We start from the raw sequence: 23,196 nt of genomic DNA, 5'->3' as shown, positions 1-23,196 counted from the left end.
CCTAAAAGGCAAATAATCTTGGTTAGGGGATATGGGCACGTGTGAGGCAGTTTGCAGGGTTCGGAAGGATTCTTGGAGCATTCCAGGTCCTTCAGGTCACGGTCCGTGGGTCTCAGCGAGCCGCCCTGTGGCCCTGTCCCTGGCTGGGCCTTCCTGCCCTCAGCCCTCCCTCCCACACGCTGAGGAGGAACTAGAGTGTGTCGGGGGACCACAGGTGGAGGTGGGGCTGTGACGTGGGAGGGCGGGGCGGTGGCAGGTGAGTTGCCTGGTCTCCCGGGCTCCAATCACTCCGGAGACTGAGCCATGGGGGGAAAGCAGGGCATGGACGTGGACGAGACTTATGGTGAGGCTGGGGCTGAGGCTGGGGTGAGGCCAGGGCCCTGCAGAAGGAGGGAGCCCTGGCTGGGTCACTGGGGGAATGGTGTCTGGGGTTGGCCCTGAGGAGAGGAAGTGGGGGAGTTGGAGGAGGCAGAGCCAGGGTCCTGGGAGGGGGACTGGGTTCAGGGGCAGGGCGCTGAGACTTTGGGGAGTGAAGCAGGGGTCACTGAGAGGAGATGGGCTGCAGTCCCCGAGAGGAGGGGGGTTGAGACCTAGACTCTGGTCCTTCAGGGCTGGCAGGGCCCTGGGAAGGAAGCAACACCTGAATGGGAGGAGGCAGGGTGTGGTCCTGAGGAGGGGGCTGGGGCTCAGGGGCTGGGGCTCCGGGGCTAGAGGTGTCCTGTACTGTGGAGCCTGCAACCTGCCAGCGGTACGGGCCCCTGTCAGCAGAAAAGGCTGGGGTCCCCGTGAGGAAGTTTCACCCTGGACCCCAGGTTCTCTGAGGGAGAACGGTGCTGGGGATCTGCCTATCAGGACCTCTGTGAGCAGTGGCAGGGGAAGAGAATTTTGCTGGGGGCCCCTGTGAGGAGTTGGGGCTCAGGGTCTTTACAGAGGGGGGATGGTTCTGCCTCTGGGTCTCTGTTAAGAGAGGAGCCTGTCTGGGGGTACCTTGAGGAACAGAAGCAGAGGCCTTCTGGGGTTCCCATGAAGGGTAAGGCCTGAGGGGAGAGGGAGCAAGAAGCCTGTCTCCAGAATCTGAGGAATGAGGGCTGGGAGCCTGCCCCAGGGGTCTGAGGATTGGGGGTCGGGAGATACGAGGGGAGAGGGAACAGGGACCAGCCCCGAGGATCCCTGTGAGCAGTGAGGGCTGGAGGCCTGCCTACACAAGTCCCTTGGGATCTGGGGGGCTCTGAGCCCCTGTTCTGGAGGGAAGGAAACCCCAAAGCAGAGGCCTCCCAGAGGGGACTGGAGAAGAGGGCGTGAGGACTTTCCAGGAGACTTCCTGGAACAGCTGGGTCAACCGTCAACCTCATGTCTGAGAGCCCTGGAGGCACAGGGTCCAGAGCACCTGCCAACCCCGCCTCTTTCCACACTTTTGTCCGGCCCTCCACCCTCCCTCCTGTTGCCCACAAAAGACCCTAGGTGCCCGGCCCCACCTCCTCCCTGTGTGTACTCAGGGAGGACCAGGAACAGGACACAGTCACAATCTCGTCACCAAGCTCAGGTGTCACCCTGATTTGATTGCATGCCCACAGACAGGCAGTGGCCTGGAGACTGAGGTCCCTTTAGGTGGGGTGTACAGGGAGCTCCCTCTCTCCCCGGGGCCTGCAGGAGTTGATGCTTTGGGTTCCAGTTTCTTCCCCCATGGCCTTGAGCCAGAGGTGCTGTCTGGAGCAGGTGGGGGAGGGCCTATGGCCTCCCTGAGGAGGGAGGGAGAGGGACAAGGATCGCAGCGTGAGGCCCACTGAGATTACTAGACGCAGAGACCCACCTAACAACTAGGGAGAGATTCGAGAGTGATGGGACAAGGTGGGGGCAGGAGATAAAGGCCGTCTTCCTGGCTGCTGGCCTCAAGATGTGACCTGGAAATGACCTGTAAACGCCCCCCTCCCCTCCCTTCAAGACCACCTGAGTGGATTCATGATGAGTAGTCACCTGCTGGCCTGACCTCAATCCTACCTTTCCTGCTTTCCAATTTCCCCTCCTGCCAGCCCTTCCGCTGTCCAGCTCCTGCAAACCCTAGCGAGGGCAGGGAAAGATTTGGGGGCTCAGGAGGTGGGGAGAGAGACCCCTCTCAGCGCCTCACTTTCCACACTGTTCCCCATCCCCCTCAGGGAAACCAGTCAAATATGACCCTTCCTTTCGAGGCCCCATCAAGAACAGGTGAGTTCTGGGGACTGCACTGGTGGGGGCAGGGAAGTTTGTGAAAAAGAAAATTTCTGTCTGTAGAGAGTTGGGGCATTGTTGGGTGTGGAGGGGGTACAGGGCCTTCCCGGGTGCTAGTGATGTTCTCGCATGTGCCTTTTGGCAAAATTCATCCAGCTGAGCATTTATGAGTTATGCACTTTTCTGTTATAGTTTAGAGGAAAGTCGACCCACAGAGAAAAACGTTTTCTTTAAAAAACAAAATCTACCAATGCCCACTCCCAGCTCTCTTCTCCAAAGGCGTCCCTCTCCCTCTCCAGGGGCTGCACAGATGTCATCTGCTGTGTCCTCTTCCTTCTCTTCATTCTGGGTTACATTGTGGTGGGGATCGTGGGTGAGTACAGTTGCGCAGAGCTGGGCCAGTGGCTGGGGGGCAATAACGCAGAGAGGGGCCGTACCCATGGCTGCCCTGTGAAGTCCCTGCCCTTCCCCTCCGGTGATTCTCCTGTGTGTCTCTGTGTCCAGCGTGGGCGTATGGAGACCCCCGGCAAGTCCTCTACCCCAGGAACTCTACCGGGGCCTACTGTGGCTTAGGGGCGAACAAGTGAGTACGAAACAGGGCTGGTGGGGATGGGGATGGGCAGGAGACCACCCAACGCTCGACCCTTCTTCCCTCCTGCCCTCCCGTTCCACCTCCCACACCGCCTCCCTGAATCTCACCCCCCAGGCCCCTGTAAGCAGCATCCCTTGCTGGGAAGTTGGCTTATGAGCAACCCCCCCACCCTCCATGCGAGACAATGTAGAGTCAAGGTTAAGTGCATGGGTTTTATTTTATTTTTTTAAAGATTTTATTTATTTACTTTTTAGAGAGAGTGGAAGGGAGGGAGAAAGAGAAGCAGAGAAACATCAGTGTATGAGAGATACATTGATTGGTTGCTTCTCGCACGCCCCCAACCCGGGACCTGGCCCACAACCCAGGCACGTGCCCTGACTGGAATTGAAATGCTGACTTTTCAGCTTGCAGGCCGGCCCTCAATCCAACAAGCCACACTGGGTTTAAGACTTCAGAGACTGGTCTTTGAATCCCTAACTGGGATTCTGGCTGTGTGGCCTTAGGCAAGGTACCCAACCTCTCTGAGCTTTGATATCTTCATCTGAAATGCAAGAATGATCCCAGAAGTGAGGCTATCGGTCTTTGCAAGCAGGAAATCATCAATCAACAATAAAACCTCTAGTCTTTATATGGCATTTACATGTTCCAGGCAGGCGCTGTACTTTAAACTCACAAAATCACTTAAAGCTACGGTGGAACTGAGGCGGTGAGCAGTTAAATGACTTGCTCGAAGTCGTAAAGCTGGGTGGTGATTTGGTTCCGGGGTGCTTGCTCTTAGAGATCGGTCAGCATGAATTTTCTCAGTTCTGTCTGAACCATCTGCAATACGGAATGACTCTGGAGCTTGTTTAGTCTCCAACACCTCCCAGGTGGACTGAGCTTCCCGAGGCCAGGAGCTGGGTGGTGCCTGTCAAGCCCACCTGGGCCCACTGTCCCTCCCGTCCCCTGTCCCCTACACCTGACCAGGCCCTGACACGGGCACTTCCTCCCCTCCCACAGAGATAAACCCTATCTCCTGTACTTCAACATCTTCAGCTGCATCCTGGCCACCAACGTCATCGCGGCCCCTGCGCAAGGCCTGCAGTGCTCCACACCCCAGGTCAGGCCTGGGGCCTGCCTCTGCCCAGATCCCCCCAGACCCGGGTTCAAGCCCCTCAGCGTGCTCTCTGCCCCCAGGTGTGTGTGTCTTCCTGTCCGGAGGCCCCATGGACCGTGAGTATCAGTGAGCTCTCACGGACGGTCGGGGAGGTCTTCTACACTGCAGGCCGGGATGTCTGTTTGCCGGGGGTGCCCCAGAGTATGGTGAGCCCCAATGTCACTGTTGTCTTCGAGGAGGGGCCTCACGGGTGGGGGTGTGAAGGGGAGTTGGGTAGATGGCCATGGTGGTAGTGGGGGGGGGTCACTCCTCCATCCTGCTCTGTGACTGTGTTTCTGAACATCCTTCTCCCACACCCCAGCCGGTACACCAGAGCCTGGGACAAGAGCTGTGCCCCCGTTTCCTCCTCCCTTCTACTCCAGGTGAGAAGCACACTCCTTCCTCAGGCATCAGGAGCCCTATACTTTTATTGCTCAAATGAGGAAACCAGAGCGGGAGAGAGTGAAGTCGCACTTCGCTCCGCACACCTGGGCTGAGGCGGAGTGTATTGCGTACCTGCCGTGTGCCAGGCCCTGGGGACAGACGCAGGGAAGATGACAACTGCTCCCTGTGGGAGCTCCGTGCTAGGTGGGGAGATCGGAGATGCTCACAAAGAGAGTGCGTGGGAACCCCACGAAGGCCTGCGTGGGGAGTGCCCATGTAGGCATATGCACAGGAGGCAGACTGGAAGTTCATCCAGCCGCTACTGAAGAACATGGCTGGGTGGTGGGATTGCAGCTAACTTTCTAAAAATTCTGCATGTTCTTCCTTCCGATGGTAAATGTTATTTTTTTAAAGAGAAACATTTAAATTACAGCATGAGAAAAGATACTCAGTTCTCACCGTAAGTACAAGAGGAAGTACCTCGAATGCTCCAAAGTCTGATTTGGATTTAAGTCCCAGCACTTTCTAGGTGTGTGGTCTTGGGCCAACTGCTTAGCCTCTCTGAGCTTTGCTTCCTCATCTTTAGAACGTCAATGCCGAAGCAAGTTTACCGGGCCAAAATTGTCGTAAGGGTGGTGACAAGTGCTGTAGGCAAGTAGCGGGTGCCCTCGGGAGAGGTGAGGTGTAGACGGAGCAGAACAGGGAGGGGTAGATGGGTTTCTGGAGGAGGGAGACACTCGGAGCTGAACAGGGAGGGGTAGATGGGTTTCTGGAGGAGGGAGACACTCGGAGAGAGGCGCAGGCACAGAGGTAAGGGGACGGCAGCTGTGTTCACACAGTGGGTCCTTGAGGCCTGGCCGCGGGGTGGGCCCTGTCCAGGGCACAGCCCCTGGAGCTGTCTGAGCAACAGAGTGACCTTGAGCCTTGGAACGGTGAGGCCTGTGCTGTGCCATGGTCTCTCCTGCACTTGGGCAGAGGGTGGGTTGATGGGTGGCAAGGCTGGGGGTGGAGGTGTTGTGAGAGTCAGGCCAGAGGAGAGGAGATCTGACGAGGCAGCAGCTCAGGGAGCGGAGGAAGGGGGTCTTTAAGAGGCAGTGAAGGAAGGCTGGCCTGGGCTCTGTGGTCAAGGGCTCCCTTTTGACTGTGGAATCAGAAGCAGCTGCCTGAGGGAGCAGAGCCCCTCTCCTCCCTGCCCTGAAGACACTGTGGGCGGAGATGGGACCAGAGACTTTCAAGGCAAAGCTCTGGGCCCCACCCCCAACCCAATAGCCAGTTGTCTCCCTTCAGCTCTGGGGCGCTGTCTTCCGTGGCTCAATAGTAGTGCTTGGCCGGAACTCCCAGGAGTCTCCAGCAACAACACCATCTACCAGGGGATCAGGTGGGCACCCCCTGCCTCCACATTTCTGTCCCTCACCCCTTCTCACCACAGCCCTGTCTGACTCTGTCTCTCCCCATAATGGCCTTTTTGACAGCCTCGGTGCTCGTGACATCAGCGTTAGGATCTTTGAAGATTTTGCCCAATCTTGGCCTTGGATTCTTGTGTGAGTCACCAGATTCCGCACCGGCTCTTTCCTAATCCTCATCCTCCAGTCCAGTGTCTGAAATCCAGTCTTTAGAAAAGGAAGGAGGATCCAGAGCTCAGAATGGACCTCAAGCCCAACAGGGTTTATAACAGAAAGGAAGTTTAATCTGGGGGTGTGAGGAAAGGCATTTGGGGACCAGGGGTAACCCTCACCTACCTCACCCTCCCTGCAGTGCCCTTGCTGTGGCTCTGGTCCTGAGCCTGCTGTTTATTCTGCTTCTGCGCCTGGTGGCCGGACCTATGGTGCTGGTCCTGATCCTAGGGGTGCTGGGCGTACTGGCGTATGGCATCTACCACTGCTGGAAAGAGTACCAGGAGCTGCGGGGAGATCCCAGTGCTTCCATCACCCAGCTGGGCTTCACCACCAACCTCAGTGCCTACGGCAGGGTTCGGGAGACCTGGCTGGCAGCCAGTGAGTACCCTGCCTGCCTCCAAATGCCAGCTGCCCAAGGGCGGCCTGGGCCATGCCTGGCCCTGGCCCTGACCTTGGCCCCTCTGCCCTGTCTACCCTCAGTGATTGTACTGGCTGTGCTGGAAGGCCTCCTGCTGCTCATGCTCCTCTTCCTGCGGCGGCGCATCCGTATCGCCATCGCCCTCCTGGAGGAGGCCAGCAAGTCAGCACCTATCTGAAGGAGACGGGGCAGAGGGCAGGGGTGTGAGCCAGGGTGGGCATGCTGGGCAGTTGGCAGGGAGCCCTGGAGAAGAAGGGCAGAAAAGTGTTAATTCTGCTCTGTGACAGGCTTTCTGAGCCTCAGTTTACCTATCGGTAATGCAACTCGGGGGTGATAATTGTTCCTACCTTGTAGGGTTGCCCTGAGGATGAAGTGAGTTAGGGTCTCATCAAGCTCCTTGAGCATGAAGCAGATCCTCCTTGAGGATTGTTGCCATGGCGATGGTGGGAGGGGAGCGGGGGAGGATGGCTCAGGAATCCAGGCAGGGAAGAGAAGCAGCAGCTTGCTCCCCCCAGCCAAGACCTATCTGCCAAGTTGGCCAACATGCCATCTGTTGAGGACTCTCTTCCCTTGCTCTCCCTGAAGCTGCGTGCCCTGAGCCTGATCCCTTCATTTCAGTTCCCTCAGGGATCGCCTGCAGTGTGCCCAGCCTGGGGGAGGGCACAGCCCTGCGGGGCGGAGGTGGGGCCAGGGCCAGTGGGGGCCTGCTGGCCCACGTACTCCTATCCCTGCAGGGCTGTGGGACTGATGATGTCTACCGTGTGCTACCCGCTGATCACCTTTGTCCTCCTGTCCATCTGCATTGCCTACTGGGCCATGACCGCTCTGTATCCTTTGCCCACAGAGCCGGCCCTCCTGGGGCCTGTGGGGGCCGAGGGCAGAGAGGGCAGCAGCTGCACAGTGCCTTAGCGCCACAGGAGGACGGCACCCCTTCCTCTGGCAGACGTAGCCCCATCCCTAGACAGAGCTGGAAGAGGGAGCTCAGGCTGAATCCAGCCCCTTTGTGCAATGAACATCCTACACGAGGCCCTGGAAAGGAATCCCTGAAGAGGCAATCTATAGAGGCCCCCACGTGACCATGCTTTCCTTGACTTCCCTTTGGGTACCTGGCCACATCAGGACAGCCTCAGTACGTCTCTTGGGCACCCAACATCAGCTTAGCCGGCTGTGAGACAGTGCCCATGAATGCATCATGCGACCCCATGGTGAGGGGATGGGGGTAGACAAGGAGGAGGCACCAACAGGGCTAAGGGGACCTCCACAAATGCCTCGTCGTGGAGTGGAGACTGGGGTCCGCAAAGATGAGGGGCTCACTCAAGGTCATACAACATGACCCCAGCAGAGCCCAAAAGGAAGCCAGTCCGCTGCCTCCACATCCAGTCATCCTGCCCCCGAGGCAGGGAAGGACACCTGAGGCAGGAGGAAGAGGTCTGCCGTGCTTGATGCAGGGCCAGGCCTCAGGAAGCTGGATACGAGAACTCTACCCTCCCCCCCCAGGACGTTCCTCTTCCAGGAGGACCACCCAACCGGGTCTCGGCCCACTCCTCTGGAAAGCGGAGCTAATCCTAATACCGGTCTCTCGAGGTGGCCAAGGAGATTAATGGACACCGGGCACAATAAGCTCTTAGTGTAATGCCCCGCACCTGATAAGAGCTGACAACTATGGGTTTTGTTTAGTTTTTGTGTGTTTGTTTGCTTTAAATCTTCCTCCCTGGGAACAGAGTGCCCTAGGCAATAAGCAGGTGGGACGCCCTGGGGGGTCTGGGAGAGGAGCTGCCAGTGTCTCCCCTGAGAGGCTCCCAGGGAGTGGCTCTGGACCTCTGGGACTTTACTGTCCTCAAAGCTTTCATGTGGCCACTGGCTCTGAGCCAGGACTGGGGGTTCTGCCCACAGCCATTCATTTGCCCCTCTCTAAAAAAGGAGAGGGAGGCTTGCTTACACCCACAAATGACCTACGTGTGCCAGACACTGGGTGTGCAAAGCCCCAGTGACCTGGTTCTTGCTCAGGATCTAGCACTGGAGACTGACACAACCCCACAGTTACACAGAAATGGAAAGCGGTGTGTTTTCAAACATATACTCAGTCTCAGCAATTACCAAGGTTGTCACATTTGCTGGAAAGGGTTTTTGTTTTGTTTTGATTTTTTAATTTCTGTGCCTTTTTACTTGTTATTTCAGAAACTTTCAAGCCACATACTAGGTAGAGAATTCCTGTACCCAGATTCCACACCTTCAACTTTCCTGTTTTATCTATCTCACCTCTCCTATGCCCAATTTTTTTTTTCTAGAGTTTAAGGCAAAATCTGGACATCATGACATTTCCCTTGTAAATACATCAGGATAGATCTTCACAGATAAGGACTTTTAAAAAGCATAACCACTATAGCCATTATCAAACCCAATTAAATGAACAACCATTTTTAACATCATCTGATATCCAGTCTGCAGTTTTGCTGGCAAGTGTTTCGGTTGACGTTGCAGAGGCTGCTCTGGGAGGATACTGCTAATTGAGTGCCAAGCTCTCCAGAGCTGGGCATTGGTCACATGGCTCCCCACACACCATTAAGCCTTTGCCCACCTGTCCTGGGACCTCCTGGGAGCTCTTATACCCACCCAGAGACCAAAAGAAGTGAATTATGCTCACACAATAGATACGCTAAACCCAGTTTGAACCTGGAGATGAATCTCCTGAAAGGAACCCGCTTCCCCAGCTGGGGGAGGCTGTTACTTCCTGCCCTCTACTCCGGGAGTGGCAGGAGCTGGCTGGGAATGAGCCTACTTTGTGCCCCCCAGGCTCAGCCCATGAACTCCTCGTGTCCAGGGCTGGTGTGCGTCTTCCAAGGCTACTCGTCCACAGGCCTGGTACAACGTTTTCTCTTCACCTTGCAAATCTACGCGGTCCTGGGGCTGTTCTGGACCCTCAACTGGGTCCTGGCCCTGGGCCAGTGTGTTCTGGCTGGGGCCTTTGCCTCCTTCTACTGGGCCTTCCACAAGCCCCGGGATGTTCCCACCTTCCCTCTGAGTGCTGCCTTCATCCGCACTCTACGGTAAGCTTGGGGCCGGGGGCTAGGAATTGGGAACCTGGGAGTCCCAGGGATTCTGCGGCTGCCTCTGACTCACTAACCCTTCTGTAGTTACCACACAGGGTCTCTGGCCTTTGGGGCCCTCATCCTGACCCTCGTGCAGTTAGCCCGAGTCATCTTGGAGTATGTTGATCACAAAGTGAGAGGTGAGCCAAGGGCAGCTGAGCAGCTGGGTCCTTGGGGAGAGGCTTTCAGGACCAGTGTCCGAGCCCAAGCCTCCGGTCCCCAGGAGCCCAGAACCCTGTGGCCCGCTGCATCATGTGCTGCTTCAAGTGCTGCCTCTGGTGTCTGGAAAAGTTCATCAAGTTTCTGAACCGCAACGCATACATCATGGTGAGCCCCAGTGTGCAAGCAGCCCTCTGCTTCAAGGCCCCTTGGCCCCAACTCCGCTCCCTGACTGGTGAGTTCTCCACGGGTAACTCTCACCTTTCCACCTCACCCAGATTGCCATCTATGGGAAGAATTTCTGTGTCTCAGCCAAAAATGCCTTCATGCTGCTCATGCGGAACATTGTCAGGTCAGGCTGTCCCCTGTGATCCCCCACGCACAGCCAGCTTCATGGGCATGCCATGCTCAGAGGGGCCTCGAGCTTTTTCTTTAAGCTCTGCTGCCTCCATCTTGAAATGGGAACACTTTTCATTTTGCCTCTGTCACGGCGAATTATATAGCCCTGCCGAGCCTCTCACCCCCAATCTGCTCCGACTCCCCATGCAGGGTGGTTGTTCTGGACAAAGTCACGGACCTGCTGCTGCTCTTCGGGAAGCTGCTGGTGGTGGGCGGTGTTGGTGAGGACCAGGGCAGGAGTTACAAGGACACAGAGCGGGGGTGCTGGGAAGCTGAAGAGGTGACCGTAGTGGAGTGACACTGACCTCTCCCACAGGGGTCCTGTCCTTCTTTTTTTTCACTGGTCGCATCCCTGGGCTGGGTAAAGACTTTGAGAGTCCCCACCTCAACTATTACTGGCTGCCCATCATGGTGAGTGACTCCTCAACTCTGCCTCATCCCCTGATTCCCCAAAGAAATCCTAACAGGCCTGTGTCTTCCAGACCTCCCTCCTGGGGGCCTATGTCATTGCCAGCGGCTTCTTCAGCGTTTTTGGCATGTGCGTGGACACGCTCTTCCTCTGTTTCTGTGAGTGACTCCCCCACCACCTCCCCCCAACTTGAAGGTAGACGCTATTCAGGGTTTTTTGAAGACTTGGTGTTTCTAGATACAGCGACTTTGTGAGTTAAAGGAGCCAGAGCCAGAGGGAGCATCTCCTGACATCCTCAGGCCAGGTGTTTGGAGAGTGGAAGGGCGAAGTGAGCTCCCAGGCTGGTGGGCTAGTGCGTTATTTCAAGAAAGAGCATTTCGGGGGAGAGGCTTCCAGCATAATCTCCCAGGAAACCTCGGGTAGAAGTGTAGGCTTCCCAGCAGGTGGCTGTCGTGAGCAGGGTTTTCTTACCCTTCTGTAAACACCCATTCAGGCTTTAGTGGGTACTAGGCTCTGCGCTAAGCAGTAAGCATGCGAGATTTTTGTTTTGTTTTTGTCCCCCCATCCCCGCAACCGCCCCGTTAACCCTTACAAGCTATGAAATGTACTATTATTGACCCCACTTTCCAATGAGTAAACGAGATTACATAACCGACTGCCAGTGCAGCCTGGAAACCAGGCAGCTGGTCACTTAGTCCCGGGTTCTCCCGGGAGTGCGGAGGCCCCAGGGTCCCCTCTAATTGGTCTTTGTTGCCGCTCAGTGGAAGACTTAGAGCGGAACGACGGCTCCCTGGACCGCCCCTACTACATGTCCAAGGCCCTTCTGAAGATTTTAGGCAAGAAGAACGACGCGCCTCCAGGGAACAGGACAAAGAAGTGAGAGACGCGGCCCCGAACTGGGGTTGCACCCTGCCTATACAGACTCCCAGCCTCATCCCGCCTTTCAGGTCTTGATTTTGTAGTAAAAAGATTTTATTAAAGATTGATATTTTATTCCCTCGGCAGTGAGACCCTTTTCTCCCGACTGGGCCCTTTAAGATAGGTCGCGCCCCTATGACGAACCCCAGCTGTTTTGACCAATCAAAAGGCTCCTGAGGAGTCACGCCCGGCTTTTCCTCCTCCCAGCCAATACGCTTCCCCGTCGAGTCACGCGCTCCGGGATTTCAAAGGGGACCAATAGGAGGGCTGGCTCAGAGGCGCAGAAGGGTCGCTTTAAAGAGCCGGAGTGTCCCGCAGGCCAATTAGAGTCCCGGAAGTGCAGTCCGGCTGGGTGCGGGGCGGGTTTGATGACAGCTGCTTGTTTAAAGGGAGGGGGTCGGCTCCTGACTCCAGCCCAGGTTTAGTCCTGGGGGCCAAGGTCGCGGTCACCGCGGGGGAGAAATGACAGAGAAACGACCCCGCACAGTGCTCCTTGGCGGACCTGGGGGGCCACGGGTGCCGGGGCTCGGGGGCGTCTGTAGGGGACAGGTATTTGCCGCGATCTTCCCGCTGCTGTTGTCTGCGGCAGGAGTCGGGGCTAGGGCAGAGGACGACTTCCATCTGGTGAGTCACCCCTCGCAGAGCCCCATCCCGAGTCACGAGGCGGTCTGTCTACTCCTGGTGGGTCCCCTGGCACGCGGACTGCTGAGCCCCTCTTCTCCGCGGGACTCTCCGACCCGGTTCCCTCCATCAGCTCCCAGCCCCTCTCCGTCTTCAGCCGCTGGTCCTCCTCCTCATTCGAGCTCCTTCCTTTTCCCAGGTGCCCTATTCTTCCTGAGGGCACCTTCTCCCCTCGCAGCCCTGTTCCGCTCCGAGCCCCTGGCTTCCCTCCAAACCCTCCTCAGGGTTCCCCTTCCTTGTTCTGGGACTCTTTCCCCCAGTCGAGATGCCCATCGCCCCGCCTCTCCCAGCGGAACTTGACTCAGAGCCTCTATCCATCCTTCCTAAAACCCCAAGTCAAGTGTGTCCCGTTGACCTTTCCTTCTCCCTTCGCAGGTTCAGCCGTTGGTGACCATGGAGCAGCTGCTGTGGGTGAGCGGGAGGCAGATCGGCTCTGTGGACACTTTCCGCATCCCGCTCATCACAGCCACTCCTCAGGGCACTCTCCTTGCCTTTGCTGAAGCCAGGAAAATGTCCACATCGGATGAGGGGGCCAAGTTCATCGCTCTGCGGAGGTCCACAGACCAGGGTATAAAGATGCATGGGTCGCAAGAGCTGGTGCTAGGTTGGGTGAGGTGGGCAGGGGGAAGCAGCCTGACCCGCCTAAGGGCCCTTGGGATGGGGTCCCTTAGAGGGGGAACCTAAGGAGAGAAGGTGACCAGGGCAGGGCCATGGAAGCTGGGGTCACCAAGAAGTTGAACATTTATTCAAACATTTACTGTGCACTTAACTGTATACCTGGTCCTGTTGCATCGTAGGTTCTGTGAACACAGTTATGAACTAAAGAGCAAAAATCCCTGTCCTCCCAGGGTTTGCATTCTATTAGGGGGAAACAGACAGTAAGCACAACAAATAAGTACATGTATTTTTTGTGTTGGAAGGTGGTCAGTGACGAGACATAGAACACAACAGAGGTGTGGGGAGTGCCAGAGTGTGATTGCAGTTTTCAGTGGGTGACGTTTGAGCAAAGACTCACACGGGTGGCAGAGTTAGCCTGTAGGAAGGGGGTACCAGACATCATGTGCAAAGGGAGGTGTTTGAGGAGTAGGGAGGAGCTTGTGTGGCTGCCTCCCTACTGGAGTGAGGGCAGAATAGTTAAGATCAAAGGTGTAGGCAGGTCTTGGAGGCCCCGGGGGCATTGTGAGGCCTCGGGCCCCTGGCAGGAGTGAAGGTTACAGGGAGTGGTGAAAAAGGCGTCTCCAGGGTGCTCACCCTGGGTTTCTTCCCTTTTTTCTTCAGGCAGCACATGGTCCCCTACAGCATTCATTGTGGATGATGGGGAGACCCCAGATGGTCTGAACCTGGGAGCGGTGGTGAGCGATACTGAAACGGGAGTGGTATTCCTTTTCTACTCCCTGTGTGCTCACAAGGCTGGCTGCCAGGTGGCCTCCACCATGTTGCTGTGGAGCAAAGATGATGGAGTTTCCTGGAGCCCGCCCCGGAACCTCTCCTTGGATATCGGCACTGAGACGTTTGCCCCTGGACCGGGCTCTGGCATTCAGGTCTCTGTCCTGGGATAGGTGGAGGGGGCTGCCCAGTGGAGAGGCTGGGAGATGCCCCCAAACGGACCTCTCCCAAGGAGAAGATCCTGCGAAGTCAGAGTTTCTCTCTTAGGTGGGGCCCCTCAGAAGAAAGGGACGTCCTGGGAGCCATGGGAAGGTAGAACTTCCCCCTTGGTGACTGTCAGCAGGGCTGCATATTAGAGAAAACAGCCCTCCCTTTGGGCAGACGTAGGTCTGTGCCACGGTGTACAGCTCGGTGGACGAGCTCACCGAGCGTAAGAGTAAGCTCCCATCCCCCACTTGTGGCCAGGCCCCCGTCCTGTGCACAAACTGTCCAGCACAGGTCCTGGACGTCCTGAAGGAGCTCATTCTGCAAAAGAGCTTAATTCACGCAATGGCTATCTGCGGGATCTCCATCGGACCCTCAGCAAGCAGGCACAGAACTGAAGGGGTCCATATGTGTCCTCCCACTTAGGCGGTGGTGAGTTCCCCTTCCCTGCCTCTGAGCCTCCCTCAGCGCCTCCCTCCGTGACACCCAGCTTCCTTTCCCACAGAAACAGCGGGAGCCACGGAAAGGTCGGCTCATCGTGTGCGGCCATGGGACGCTGGAGCGGGATGGGGTCTTCTGCCTCCTTAGTGATGACCACGGCGCTTCCTGGCGCTATGGCAGTGGGGTCAGCGGCATTCCCTATGGCCAGCCTAAGCGAGAAAACGATTTCAACCCCGATGAGTGCCAGGTCAGAGTCCGTGGGCTGTTTCCCACACACTCCACCTGCCCTGTCCACCAGAGCTCCGTTTCACTCATGGAGGGTCTGGCTTCTGGTTCTGTGCCACCAGCCTTGCTCCCTCAGGGACAGGGCCCTTTGCCCCGCCCCCTCCCTGGGTCTTCCTGAAGCCTTGGTCCCTCTCCTCAGCCCTATGAGCTCCCAGATGGGTCTGTCGTCATCAACGCCCGGAACCAGAACAACTACCACTGCCACTGCCGAATCGTCCTCCGCAGTTACGACGCCTGTGACACGCTGAGGCCCCGCGATGTGACCTTTGACCCTGAGCTTGTGGACCCTGTGGTTGCCGCAGGAGCTGTAGCCATCAGCCCTGGCATTGTGTTCTTCTCCAACCCAGCCCATCCAGAGTTCCGTGAGTGTCTGCGGGGTGGGTGGGTGGGGAGCCTGTTGTCGAGAGAGGCCCTGGGCAGAGACCCTCCTTTCCTGACTCTGCTGCCATTCCCAGGAGTGAACTTGACCCTGCGCTGGAGTTTTAGCAATGGTACCTCATGGAGAAAAGAGACAGTCCAGCTCTGGCCAGGGCCTAGTGGCTACTCATCACTGGCAGCCCTGGAGGGCAGTGTGGGCGGAAAGGACCAGGCCCCCCAACTCTTCATCCTGTATGAGAAAGGCCGGAACCACTACACAGAGAGCATCTCCCTGGCCAAAGTCAGCGTGTATGGGACACTCTGAGCTGTGCACCTGCCGCAGGGTAGAAGGCCCTGGACTCAGTCCACAGGATGATGGGCCTACGGAGGGACTGCTGGACATGCCTAAAAGACGGGTTACACCTTCCTTTAGATCTAGCCCTTTGCAAAATCGGCTTTTCTTTGACAGGGAACTCACTCCGTTAGGATTAAAAGCCTGGCTGCTCCTCCCACACAGGAAGTCCTGCCCCCACCTGGGAGTGCTTCCTTTCCACAGTGCTGGGTCTGGCCCACTGCACTTTTTGCCCTCTTGGGACAATGATTGGTCCTTTCCTTGGGCAGGGCTAGGTGGGCCTGTAGAATTGAATAAATGTGAACTTGAAATTGGGGAAAGCTGAGCTTCCTCTTTGAGGTAAGATACTAGCTTTGGAGAGGGTTGGCGAGGGGCCTGAGGGGGCGGGCACGGTGTTTCTCCTCAGCTTAAGGGACTGGATGCACCACCGGCCTTGACTGTTTATGGACCGAAATGTTGGTAACACAGCGTCTTTAGTGAAGGTGAATGAACAGGTGTGGAGTCTGTGACTCGGTCAATGCCCGTCTTCATGTCCGGGTCCCTGTGTACACAGCGGGGCCGGGAATGAGCTCCGGGGGACATGCTGTTGTTCTGCGGCCTGTGAACATCTGACTTGGGCAAAGTACACCCTCCCTTCCCTTTCACATTCCTTCTTATCACCGAAAACCATTGACCTTCACAGGTGTAGTGCACGGTCAGAGGGGAGTCCCACAAGGCATTTGAAAGCTGCTCTGCTTTGCATCTGTAAGATGAGGGGGGGCTGTCCGTCCTGCACGAGGCAGGGGGCAGCCGTGTACAGTACGGATGGCAAGCCTCTCCCGGCAGCCTGGCCGAGAGAGACACTGGGGAGAATTAGGGGAGAAAATAGCGTCTTCATTCTACAGCAGATGCTGGGAGAAGAACCTCGGCGGCTGCAGGTGAGTGGGACAGCCACGGCATTCCTCCTGCCGGAAGCAAAGTGCAAGGCCGGGACGACAGGTAGGGACGTCGGCCACTTAAAGGGATGAGGGCCGCATTCACTTGCGGTTGGAAGTTTGTTTCACTGGCAACTGCTTCTCTAGCGAACGTTAGAGTAATTTATCCTGTCTGATAGAGGCGGAATAATACCGCTCCATGAAGACATGCTATAATTTTGTTGTATTTTATCCAGAATTTGTGACCAATAATGTAAAACTTCAACTTTTTAATTTATAGACATTTTCAAAAGCTCTCAAAAGTAAATAGCTTAACAAGCCCCATGTACTAAACATCCATCTAGTTTCAACAGGTATCAAGATATTGCCACATGGCTACTTCTGATCCTTTTTTTGCCTTTCCCTTACTGAAACATTTTACTTTATTAAGATTTCATTTATTAGCCCTGGCCAATAAAAAAAAATCTTAATAATTTTATTAAGTGGCTCAGTTGGTTGGAGCAGTGTCCCATTGACTAAAGAGTTTGCAAGTTCGATTCCCTGTCAGGGCACATACATAGCTTGTGGGTTCAGTCCCCAGCCAGGCATGTACAGGAGGCAGCTGATCAATGTTTCTCTCTCTCCCTGTCTCTTAAAACAATAAGCATATTCTCAGGTGAAGATTCTAAATAAATAAATGAAATGAATATTTACTTTTTTTAAAAAGATTTTATTTATTTATTTTCAGGGAGAGAGAAAGAGAGGGAAAGCAACTTCAATGTGTGAGAGAAACATCAGTTGGTTGCCTCTCGCAAGCCCCCAATCAGGGACCTCGCCTGCAACCCAGGCATGTGCCCTGGGGGGGAACTGAACCAGCAACTTTTCTGTTCATAGGCTGGCGCTCAGCCCACTGAGCCACCAGCCAGGGCCTGAAGTATTTTAAAGCAGATCCCAGACCTCATGACCCTCACTCACCCCTTCATTCTTCAGTACACATCTCCTTCTTTAAAACGTAACATTTGTTACACAACCATAGTACCAGCGTACACCAAAACATGAGTGACAGTACTGTGGTGTCGTCCAATAGCCAGCCACAGTCAAATTTCATCGTCTCGGAAACGGCTGATTTGTTGTTGATTCGTTCAAATCAGGATCCAAAGAAAATCTATACACTGCATTTTGATGTCTCCTAAGTTTAACCTACAGTAATCCCACTGTCTTTTATTTTTTATTTTTATTACCATCTACACAGTACAGGGTCATTTCTCCTGTAACAGTTCCACTGTCTGGATTCATCACTTGCCTCCTCAGAATGCCATTTAACTTCTTCCTCCATCTCCTGTATCTCCAGGTATCAAACCTGGAGTTTTTATTGGATTCACATTCCATTTTGAGGGGTTGGGGGGTAAGATTCCTTCCCAGACTCTATGTGCTTCCCATTCTGCCCCCCCCCCCCCGCCCCCAGGAGGCGAGTACTGTGGGCTCCACCCTCTGAGAAAAAACTGGGTTTGGTGGGTGGCCGTGGGTTCGGATGGCCACAGCCTGACCCTCCTGTTTAACGATCCCCCGTCACCCTTCCTCTGACAGTCTCTTCCACAGATGAGTTTTGCCGGAATCAGTTATTTCATAATGGATTGTGAAATGTTGATTTTTTAATTTTATTATTTTGCCCTCATTTGTTAGCTGGAAGTCTTCAGTGAAAAAACAGCTCTCCCTCATCAAGGCCATTGGTCGGTATGGGAAGGGCTGGATAAATGCATGCTCAGTGTCCCCCTGTGCTTGCCTGCTCTGTGAGCGAGCGTGTAATACTTTGCCCTGGCCAGCAAGCCGCATCGCTACCACGCAGGAGACACACTGGAGGCCGCCTGCAGGCCTGCAGGAGGCGGCAGGGGCACTGAGAACAGGAGAAACAGGCAGCTTGGGCTCGTGGGGTCTGCTTTCCTAACACGTTCATGAAATAGATATGATGCGAGGGAGAGGGAGGGGCATCTGCAGCAACTGGGAACCCGCTAACACCACGCAAAACTGCACGTCTGACAGTCTTTCTGACGGTATCGTTTCTGGGGTGGCCAACAACGTGGGTTGCGAAAAGATTCACAAAGAAAAGAAAATGCAGAGAGCAAAGTTTTTGTTCACTTTCCAAGAGTGAAAAGGGCCTGGTGTGGAGAGAGACACCAGCCCTGAGGGGTGGGGGGTTTGAGCCTTTATTGGATTATAACGATTATAAAAGGGTGGGGGGTTGCTGTTGTGTGGCTGCTGGGCTGTTGTGAGGGTTGCGACACAGAAGGTTTCAGGTGGTTTTGCAAAAGATGCAGTTTGTCCCGATGTTATCTCTGCCTGCAGCTGTGGGGAGCAGTTAGTCGCCGTCTGTCCTTGCTTTCCAGTAATTCCCGGTCCTGGAGACACAAGCTCAGAAGAGTAAAGTGGCCGTCATGTTCAACAAGGTCACGGGCCTGCTCAGCAAATGGCGCCACGGTAGCAAATGACTCTGGCTTTCACTTTTCGATTATTTATCAGAAGTAGTGGATGAAAGAGAGGAAACGACACCAGGGATGTCTAACCCATGAGCCTTGAGTGGTAGGCATGGCAAGAAACTTTTAAAGAAAGTGACCGTGTTCCTTCTTCATGGCCAAGAACCCTGAACGGTGAGGATCCTCAAGGACGGACTTCCTCATCCGGAGGGAAAGGGGCAGAGCTCCTTATGAACCAGAGCCCTGAGCTCCGCCCCAGCCTGCAGGTCCGGTATTTCTAGAAGGAGTGCAGGACGGGGCATCTGTAACAGGAACTGCAGGAGACCCTAACCCCCAGCTTCCCAGATGGCACTTGGAGCAACTTCCTCTTGGACAGTTAGCCTAGGCTTAGGAAGAATAGATTTCAAAATACTGAAGAACAGACCTTAAAAGAGAACCTGTTTTAACAGAAATCATGTCTAAAGAAACCAGTAACCATTAATAGCTGGCAGGGACCAAACCTGCCTATTTCCCTGGGCGTTTTGGTCCCACAGACACTTGGCATAGGGTAGGTGCTTAATACAGGAGGAACGGCAAGTTCAGGTTGGTAATGTCAATTGGAGAACATCCAAACCTGTAGTGAATTTTTTAAAGAATTTATTTCAGCCCTGGCTGGTGTAGCTTAGTGGATTGAGTGCAGGCCTGCAAACCAAAGGGTTGCCGGTTTGATTCCTAGTCAGGGCACATGCCTAGGTTGTGGGCCTGGTCCCCAGTTGGGGGCACATGAGGCAACCACACATTGATGTTTCTGTCCCTCTCTTTCTCCCTCCCTCCCCCTCTGTCTATAAATAAATAAATAAAATAGTATCATACTGATACATTAGTCTTAAAAAAAAATTTATTTCAGCCAAACTGATCATATTACCAGAAAGCAAGATCTCAAATGCTCCCTCTTGCATTTTTTTCTTCTTGTTTAAATACTCACCCGAGGGCATTTTTTTTTTCCATTGCTTTTAGAGAGGAAAGGAGGGAGGAACATCGACTGGTTGCCTTCCTTGAGCTCTCAGACCAGGGATGGAACCCGAAACGCTTACCAAACCATACTCCAAACCATTGAGCCACACTTCCAGGGCTGCAGTTTCTTTATGCACTTGAAACTAAGAAAAAACAGCAGGAAGGCTGCGTGAAGGCGGAAGAGAGCGATGTGCGGATTGGATTACAGGGTAGTCAGCAAGGTCGGGCACTCTCTTGAGGGGTCTGAAATATGTGCAGTTCAGAGGTGCGTTAGCCTAGAGGCACAGAAACAATGAAGCCGGCTGGCTTAAGGCAAAGATAAAACTTTTACTAAAGAAGTTACATGCCTGGGGTGTGACGATCCACCATGACCCACCCGGTTAGCGATGTATGATCAGATCACCTGTGAGGTTACTTTTGGTTAGATTTATTACGGTGCAACTTTTGGTCCAGAGCAAACTATAGCTCACAGGCTATCTGCTCTCCTTGTAGCTACTAAACTATCCAAAGGCCACATCTTCAGTGGATGAAGTGGCCTCTGTCTTTGCTCTGGATGGAGAAAAAGGAAAGGAAAAAAAAGTGCTTTGGACTGGGGCCAGAAATAACATTTCCTGAAGCCTCCAAATCTGCAGGCCACACATTTAGTTACTCAGATGTAATTCACTGAAATATAATTTATCAACAATAAAATAAACTCCTACAGTGCCACATCTTTTCTTTTAATATGTTCTTTTCTTTTAATATGAGTATTGATTTTAGAGAGAGAGGGAGGTGGGGCAGAGAGAGCGAGAGAGAGTCAGAACACACTGGGACCTCAGCCACCGCCCACACTGGAACAAAGAAGGTACACCATGCATCACCAGCTAAATACCCCAGCCGAGATCCCCCATTATCTGGAGCAACTGAGGCATAGCTGCCGGAATCCTGCTGGAGGCTGGTTGAATCCTCACTGCCCCTCCCCTCTCCCTTGAGCTTTTCCCAGAAACAAGACGCATAAATCTCATGGACTTTCCATCCCCAAATCAGCCATGCCTGACCAGAGCACATTGTCTTGCAAACATCTGTACCCAGAACACCTGGGGCAGATCAGCAGGGTGACCCACCCTCCTCGGGGTCTGCTACACACCCTAAAAAGCCCTTTTGCCCTTTCCCTCGCTGCTGCAGTCTGCTGGGAGGCACATGTCCTATGCGTGACTCTAAACTATGTGACCTCAGTGTGTAAAAGGGTCAAGAAGCAGTCACAGGACAAGGAGCCGCTCCCAGGTAAGGGAGTTACAACCCATGCCCAAAACAATACACATTCCTTCTGGACGTCTGAGCAGCCCTCAGTCAGGAGGGGGAAGGGCCATTTCCATTGACCCCATAGAGAGAAACATCCATCGGTTGCCTCCCACACGCACCCCGACCGGGATGGAACCAGCAACCTAGGTGTGTGTTAAGGGGGTCAGTGGTGCAGGCCGTGAAAGAATTCACAAAGAGGAAAAAGTGTAAAGTTTTTATACACCCTCCAAGAAAAGAGAGTGGCAGGTGTGGAGAGATAACCCAGCCTTGAGGGGTGGGGGCTTTGAGCTTTTATTGAATTATCATTGGATTAAAAAAGGGCGGGGTGCTGTTGTGTGGCCCCTGGGCTGTTGGGGCGTTGTTAACTGGAGGCTGGAGTTTGTTCCGTGTAATCTTCTGCCTGTGGCTGTAGGGAGCGTGAGTTCTGTTCTTGCTTTCCAGTAATTTCCCGCCCTGGGGACAAGCTCAGGAGAGTAAAATGGTAGTCATGTTTAACGAGGCTACAGGCCTGCTAGCAAGTGGCACCACAACAGCAAAGGAGGCTGGCTGTGTCCTTTCAGTACAAGCTCCGAGCATCGAAACCACAGCATCCTGGTGTGGGAGGCGATGCTCCCACTGAGCCACAGCAGCAAGGGCAGTCCCAGACCCTGAGCTCAGTGGCAAGTACATGTAGTCGACTTCTTTAAATTGCACGTAGTTATTACATATACTTCTGTGTATGCTACATACTTCGCAACAAATTAAACAGAAGGAAAAGGATAAATGGAGAACTCGAACTTAGCGACCACAGAGCCACAAAGATGGCTGTGCCCTGAGCGAGGCATCCCAGCGGGCATCAAGAGAGGGTGAGGCTGGAGGGAGAAGTGAAGATACATAGTCATCTTTTGCTTCAGTACCTTAAGCCCAGCTTTGCTGCCTACCTATCAGTTCACCAATTTGAGGGACAAGTGATGTTTGACTTCTACAGAGCTTGGTTTTTTAAAAGATTTTATTTATTTATTTTTAGAGAGAGGGGAAGGGAGGGAGAAAGAGAGGGAGAGAACCATCAATGTGTGGTTGCCTCTCATGTGCCCCCCACCAGGGACCCGGGCATGGGCCCTGATGGGGAATCAAACCAGTGACCCTTCAGCTCGCAGGCCAGTGTTCAATCCACTGAGCCACGCCAGCCAGGGCTACATTAGTAACTTTTAAGAAAACATTTCCCTGTCCTTTAAAGTTACCACAGGTCCCCAGTTACAAATATCAGAGTAGGTTAGGTTCTTATTTCAAAAGCTTTCCAGGGGAGTACAAACACCTATAAGACAAGAAGTGAAAGTTTGTTCAACGTAAGTTCCTCCTGCAAGACAAAATTCAGAGATGTTTAGAACATTTTTCCCAAATATACCCAAATATTTTCATCTCATTTGAAAGGAACAAGTTCTCCATAACATGGGGTTAAACAAAAAGTAATGAAAAGAATATAAGGCATTGTTTCTGAAAGATGACTTCCAGGTCTTCTTGAGACCCGGCAGTCCATTGTTCCCCCAGTGCTCTCCTTACTCTGGTGTGAGGAATCCAAGGTTTTATTCCTGCCAGCTTCGCCGCAGTTGGGGTGGTGAGGCCTGCATTCCAAAGTCCAGTCCACTCTCCTTCTGGTTGGCTCTGGGGATCCTGACTTCCAGGTCTTGAGTAGCACCTTGTCTCCAGGCTCAAAGGAATGTAGCTGACCCTGTGGGGGAGAGGCGCCTAATACAAGCAAGGTCATTCATTACAGGTAAGGTGTGACTTAAATGTGGTACATAGTTCTTTACCTGCACTTCTTGATCTATATGCATATCTCCCACCCCAATTGTAGCCTGAAATGGTCACCTGTACACAATTTCATAGGGGCTCAACTGAATCCCACTTTGAGGGGCCACCCTTCCCCTGAGCAGGGCAATAGGTAAAGCTTGATCTCAATGGAGATGAGTTTTTTGGCAGAGCTTGGCTATATTTTTCTTCAAGGTGTGACTCATCTTCTCTCCCTTCCAAGAAGCCTGAGGTTTCCATGCCATGTAGAGTCTCCACTTGATTCCTAAAAGTTACTAACCTTCTGTGTAATTTCTGAAACAGAAGCAGGTCCGTTATCGCTCTGGAGGCTGCTGGGTAGGCCAAAGAGAGGAATTATTTCCTTCATTTGGGCTTTCACTGCCTCTTGGGATTTCTCAGTTCTCGTAGGATAGGCTTCCACCCATCCCAGAAAGGTATCTACGAAGACTAACAAATATTCCACCCTTGGACCTTTGGCATCTGGGTAAAATCTACTTGCCAGTCCTCAAACTGGCACTGTCCTTGGTATTGCTCCCTTCTTTTTCGGATGGGGGTCTGTCTTGGGGTTCTTCTTCTGCACACAACACAGCTGTCTATAGTTTTCCGTATGGCTTTAGAAATGCCGGGACCTGGCAGCCACACGGTTTCATATACGAGGTTGATGAGCCCCTTACAGAGGGAGTGGCCTCATGCAAACGCTTCATGACTGGCTCTGCTAAATGTTCAGGAAGCAGTATAGC

At 53.8% G+C, this 23,196-nt stretch overlaps 2 protein-coding genes across 5 annotated transcripts; both read left to right on the top strand.

Moving 5' to 3' along the window:
- The first annotated feature begins 245 nt into the window (after positions 1-245).
- Positions 246-11,399, top strand: SLC44A4 (solute carrier family 44 member 4). Of its 4 annotated transcripts, none has more exons than XM_053913879.2 (21): positions 246-343; positions 2,154-2,202; positions 2,505-2,578; positions 2,710-2,788; positions 3,833-3,896; positions 3,974-4,099; positions 4,255-4,315; positions 5,604-5,694; positions 5,789-5,857; positions 6,072-6,310; positions 6,413-6,512; positions 7,085-7,180; positions 7,456-7,555; positions 9,144-9,397; positions 9,485-9,579; positions 9,663-9,766; positions 9,877-9,950; positions 10,148-10,218; positions 10,314-10,408; positions 10,480-10,564; positions 11,168-11,399. In XM_053913879.2, exons 1-21 carry the CDS (start codon positions 304-306, stop codon positions 11,284-11,286), a joined length of 2,085 nt encoding a protein of 694 aa, XP_053769854.1. In that variant the 5' UTR covers positions 246-303; the 3' UTR covers positions 11,287-11,399. The 4 variants fall into 4 exon arrangements, with proteins under 4 accessions (XP_053769854.1, XP_053769853.1, XP_053769856.1 ...); XM_053913878.1 differs by having other exon boundaries at positions 3,797-3,896; XM_053913880.1 differs by lacking the exon at positions 2,505-2,578 and having other exon boundaries at positions 252-343; positions 3,797-3,896.
- Positions 11,400-11,585: 186 nt separating this feature from the next.
- NEU1 (neuraminidase 1) lies at positions 11,586-15,350 on the top strand. Its single transcript, XM_024557955.4, has 6 exons — positions 11,586-11,948; positions 12,381-12,573; positions 13,284-13,546; positions 14,101-14,283; positions 14,461-14,683; positions 14,777-15,350. Exons 1-6 carry the CDS (start codon positions 11,787-11,789, stop codon positions 15,001-15,003), a joined length of 1,251 nt encoding a protein of 416 aa, XP_024413723.2. The 5' UTR covers positions 11,586-11,786; the 3' UTR covers positions 15,004-15,350.
- Positions 15,351-23,196: the final 7,846 nt, after the last annotated feature.

The sequence above is a fragment of the Desmodus rotundus genome, chromosome 11, assembly GCF_022682495.2.
Source record: "Desmodus rotundus isolate HL8 chromosome 11, HLdesRot8A.1, whole genome shotgun sequence".
In the NCBI taxonomy this organism is placed as follows: Eukaryota; Metazoa; Chordata; class Mammalia; order Chiroptera; family Phyllostomidae; genus Desmodus; species Desmodus rotundus.
This window is presented reverse-complemented; position numbering and strand designations above follow the sequence as displayed.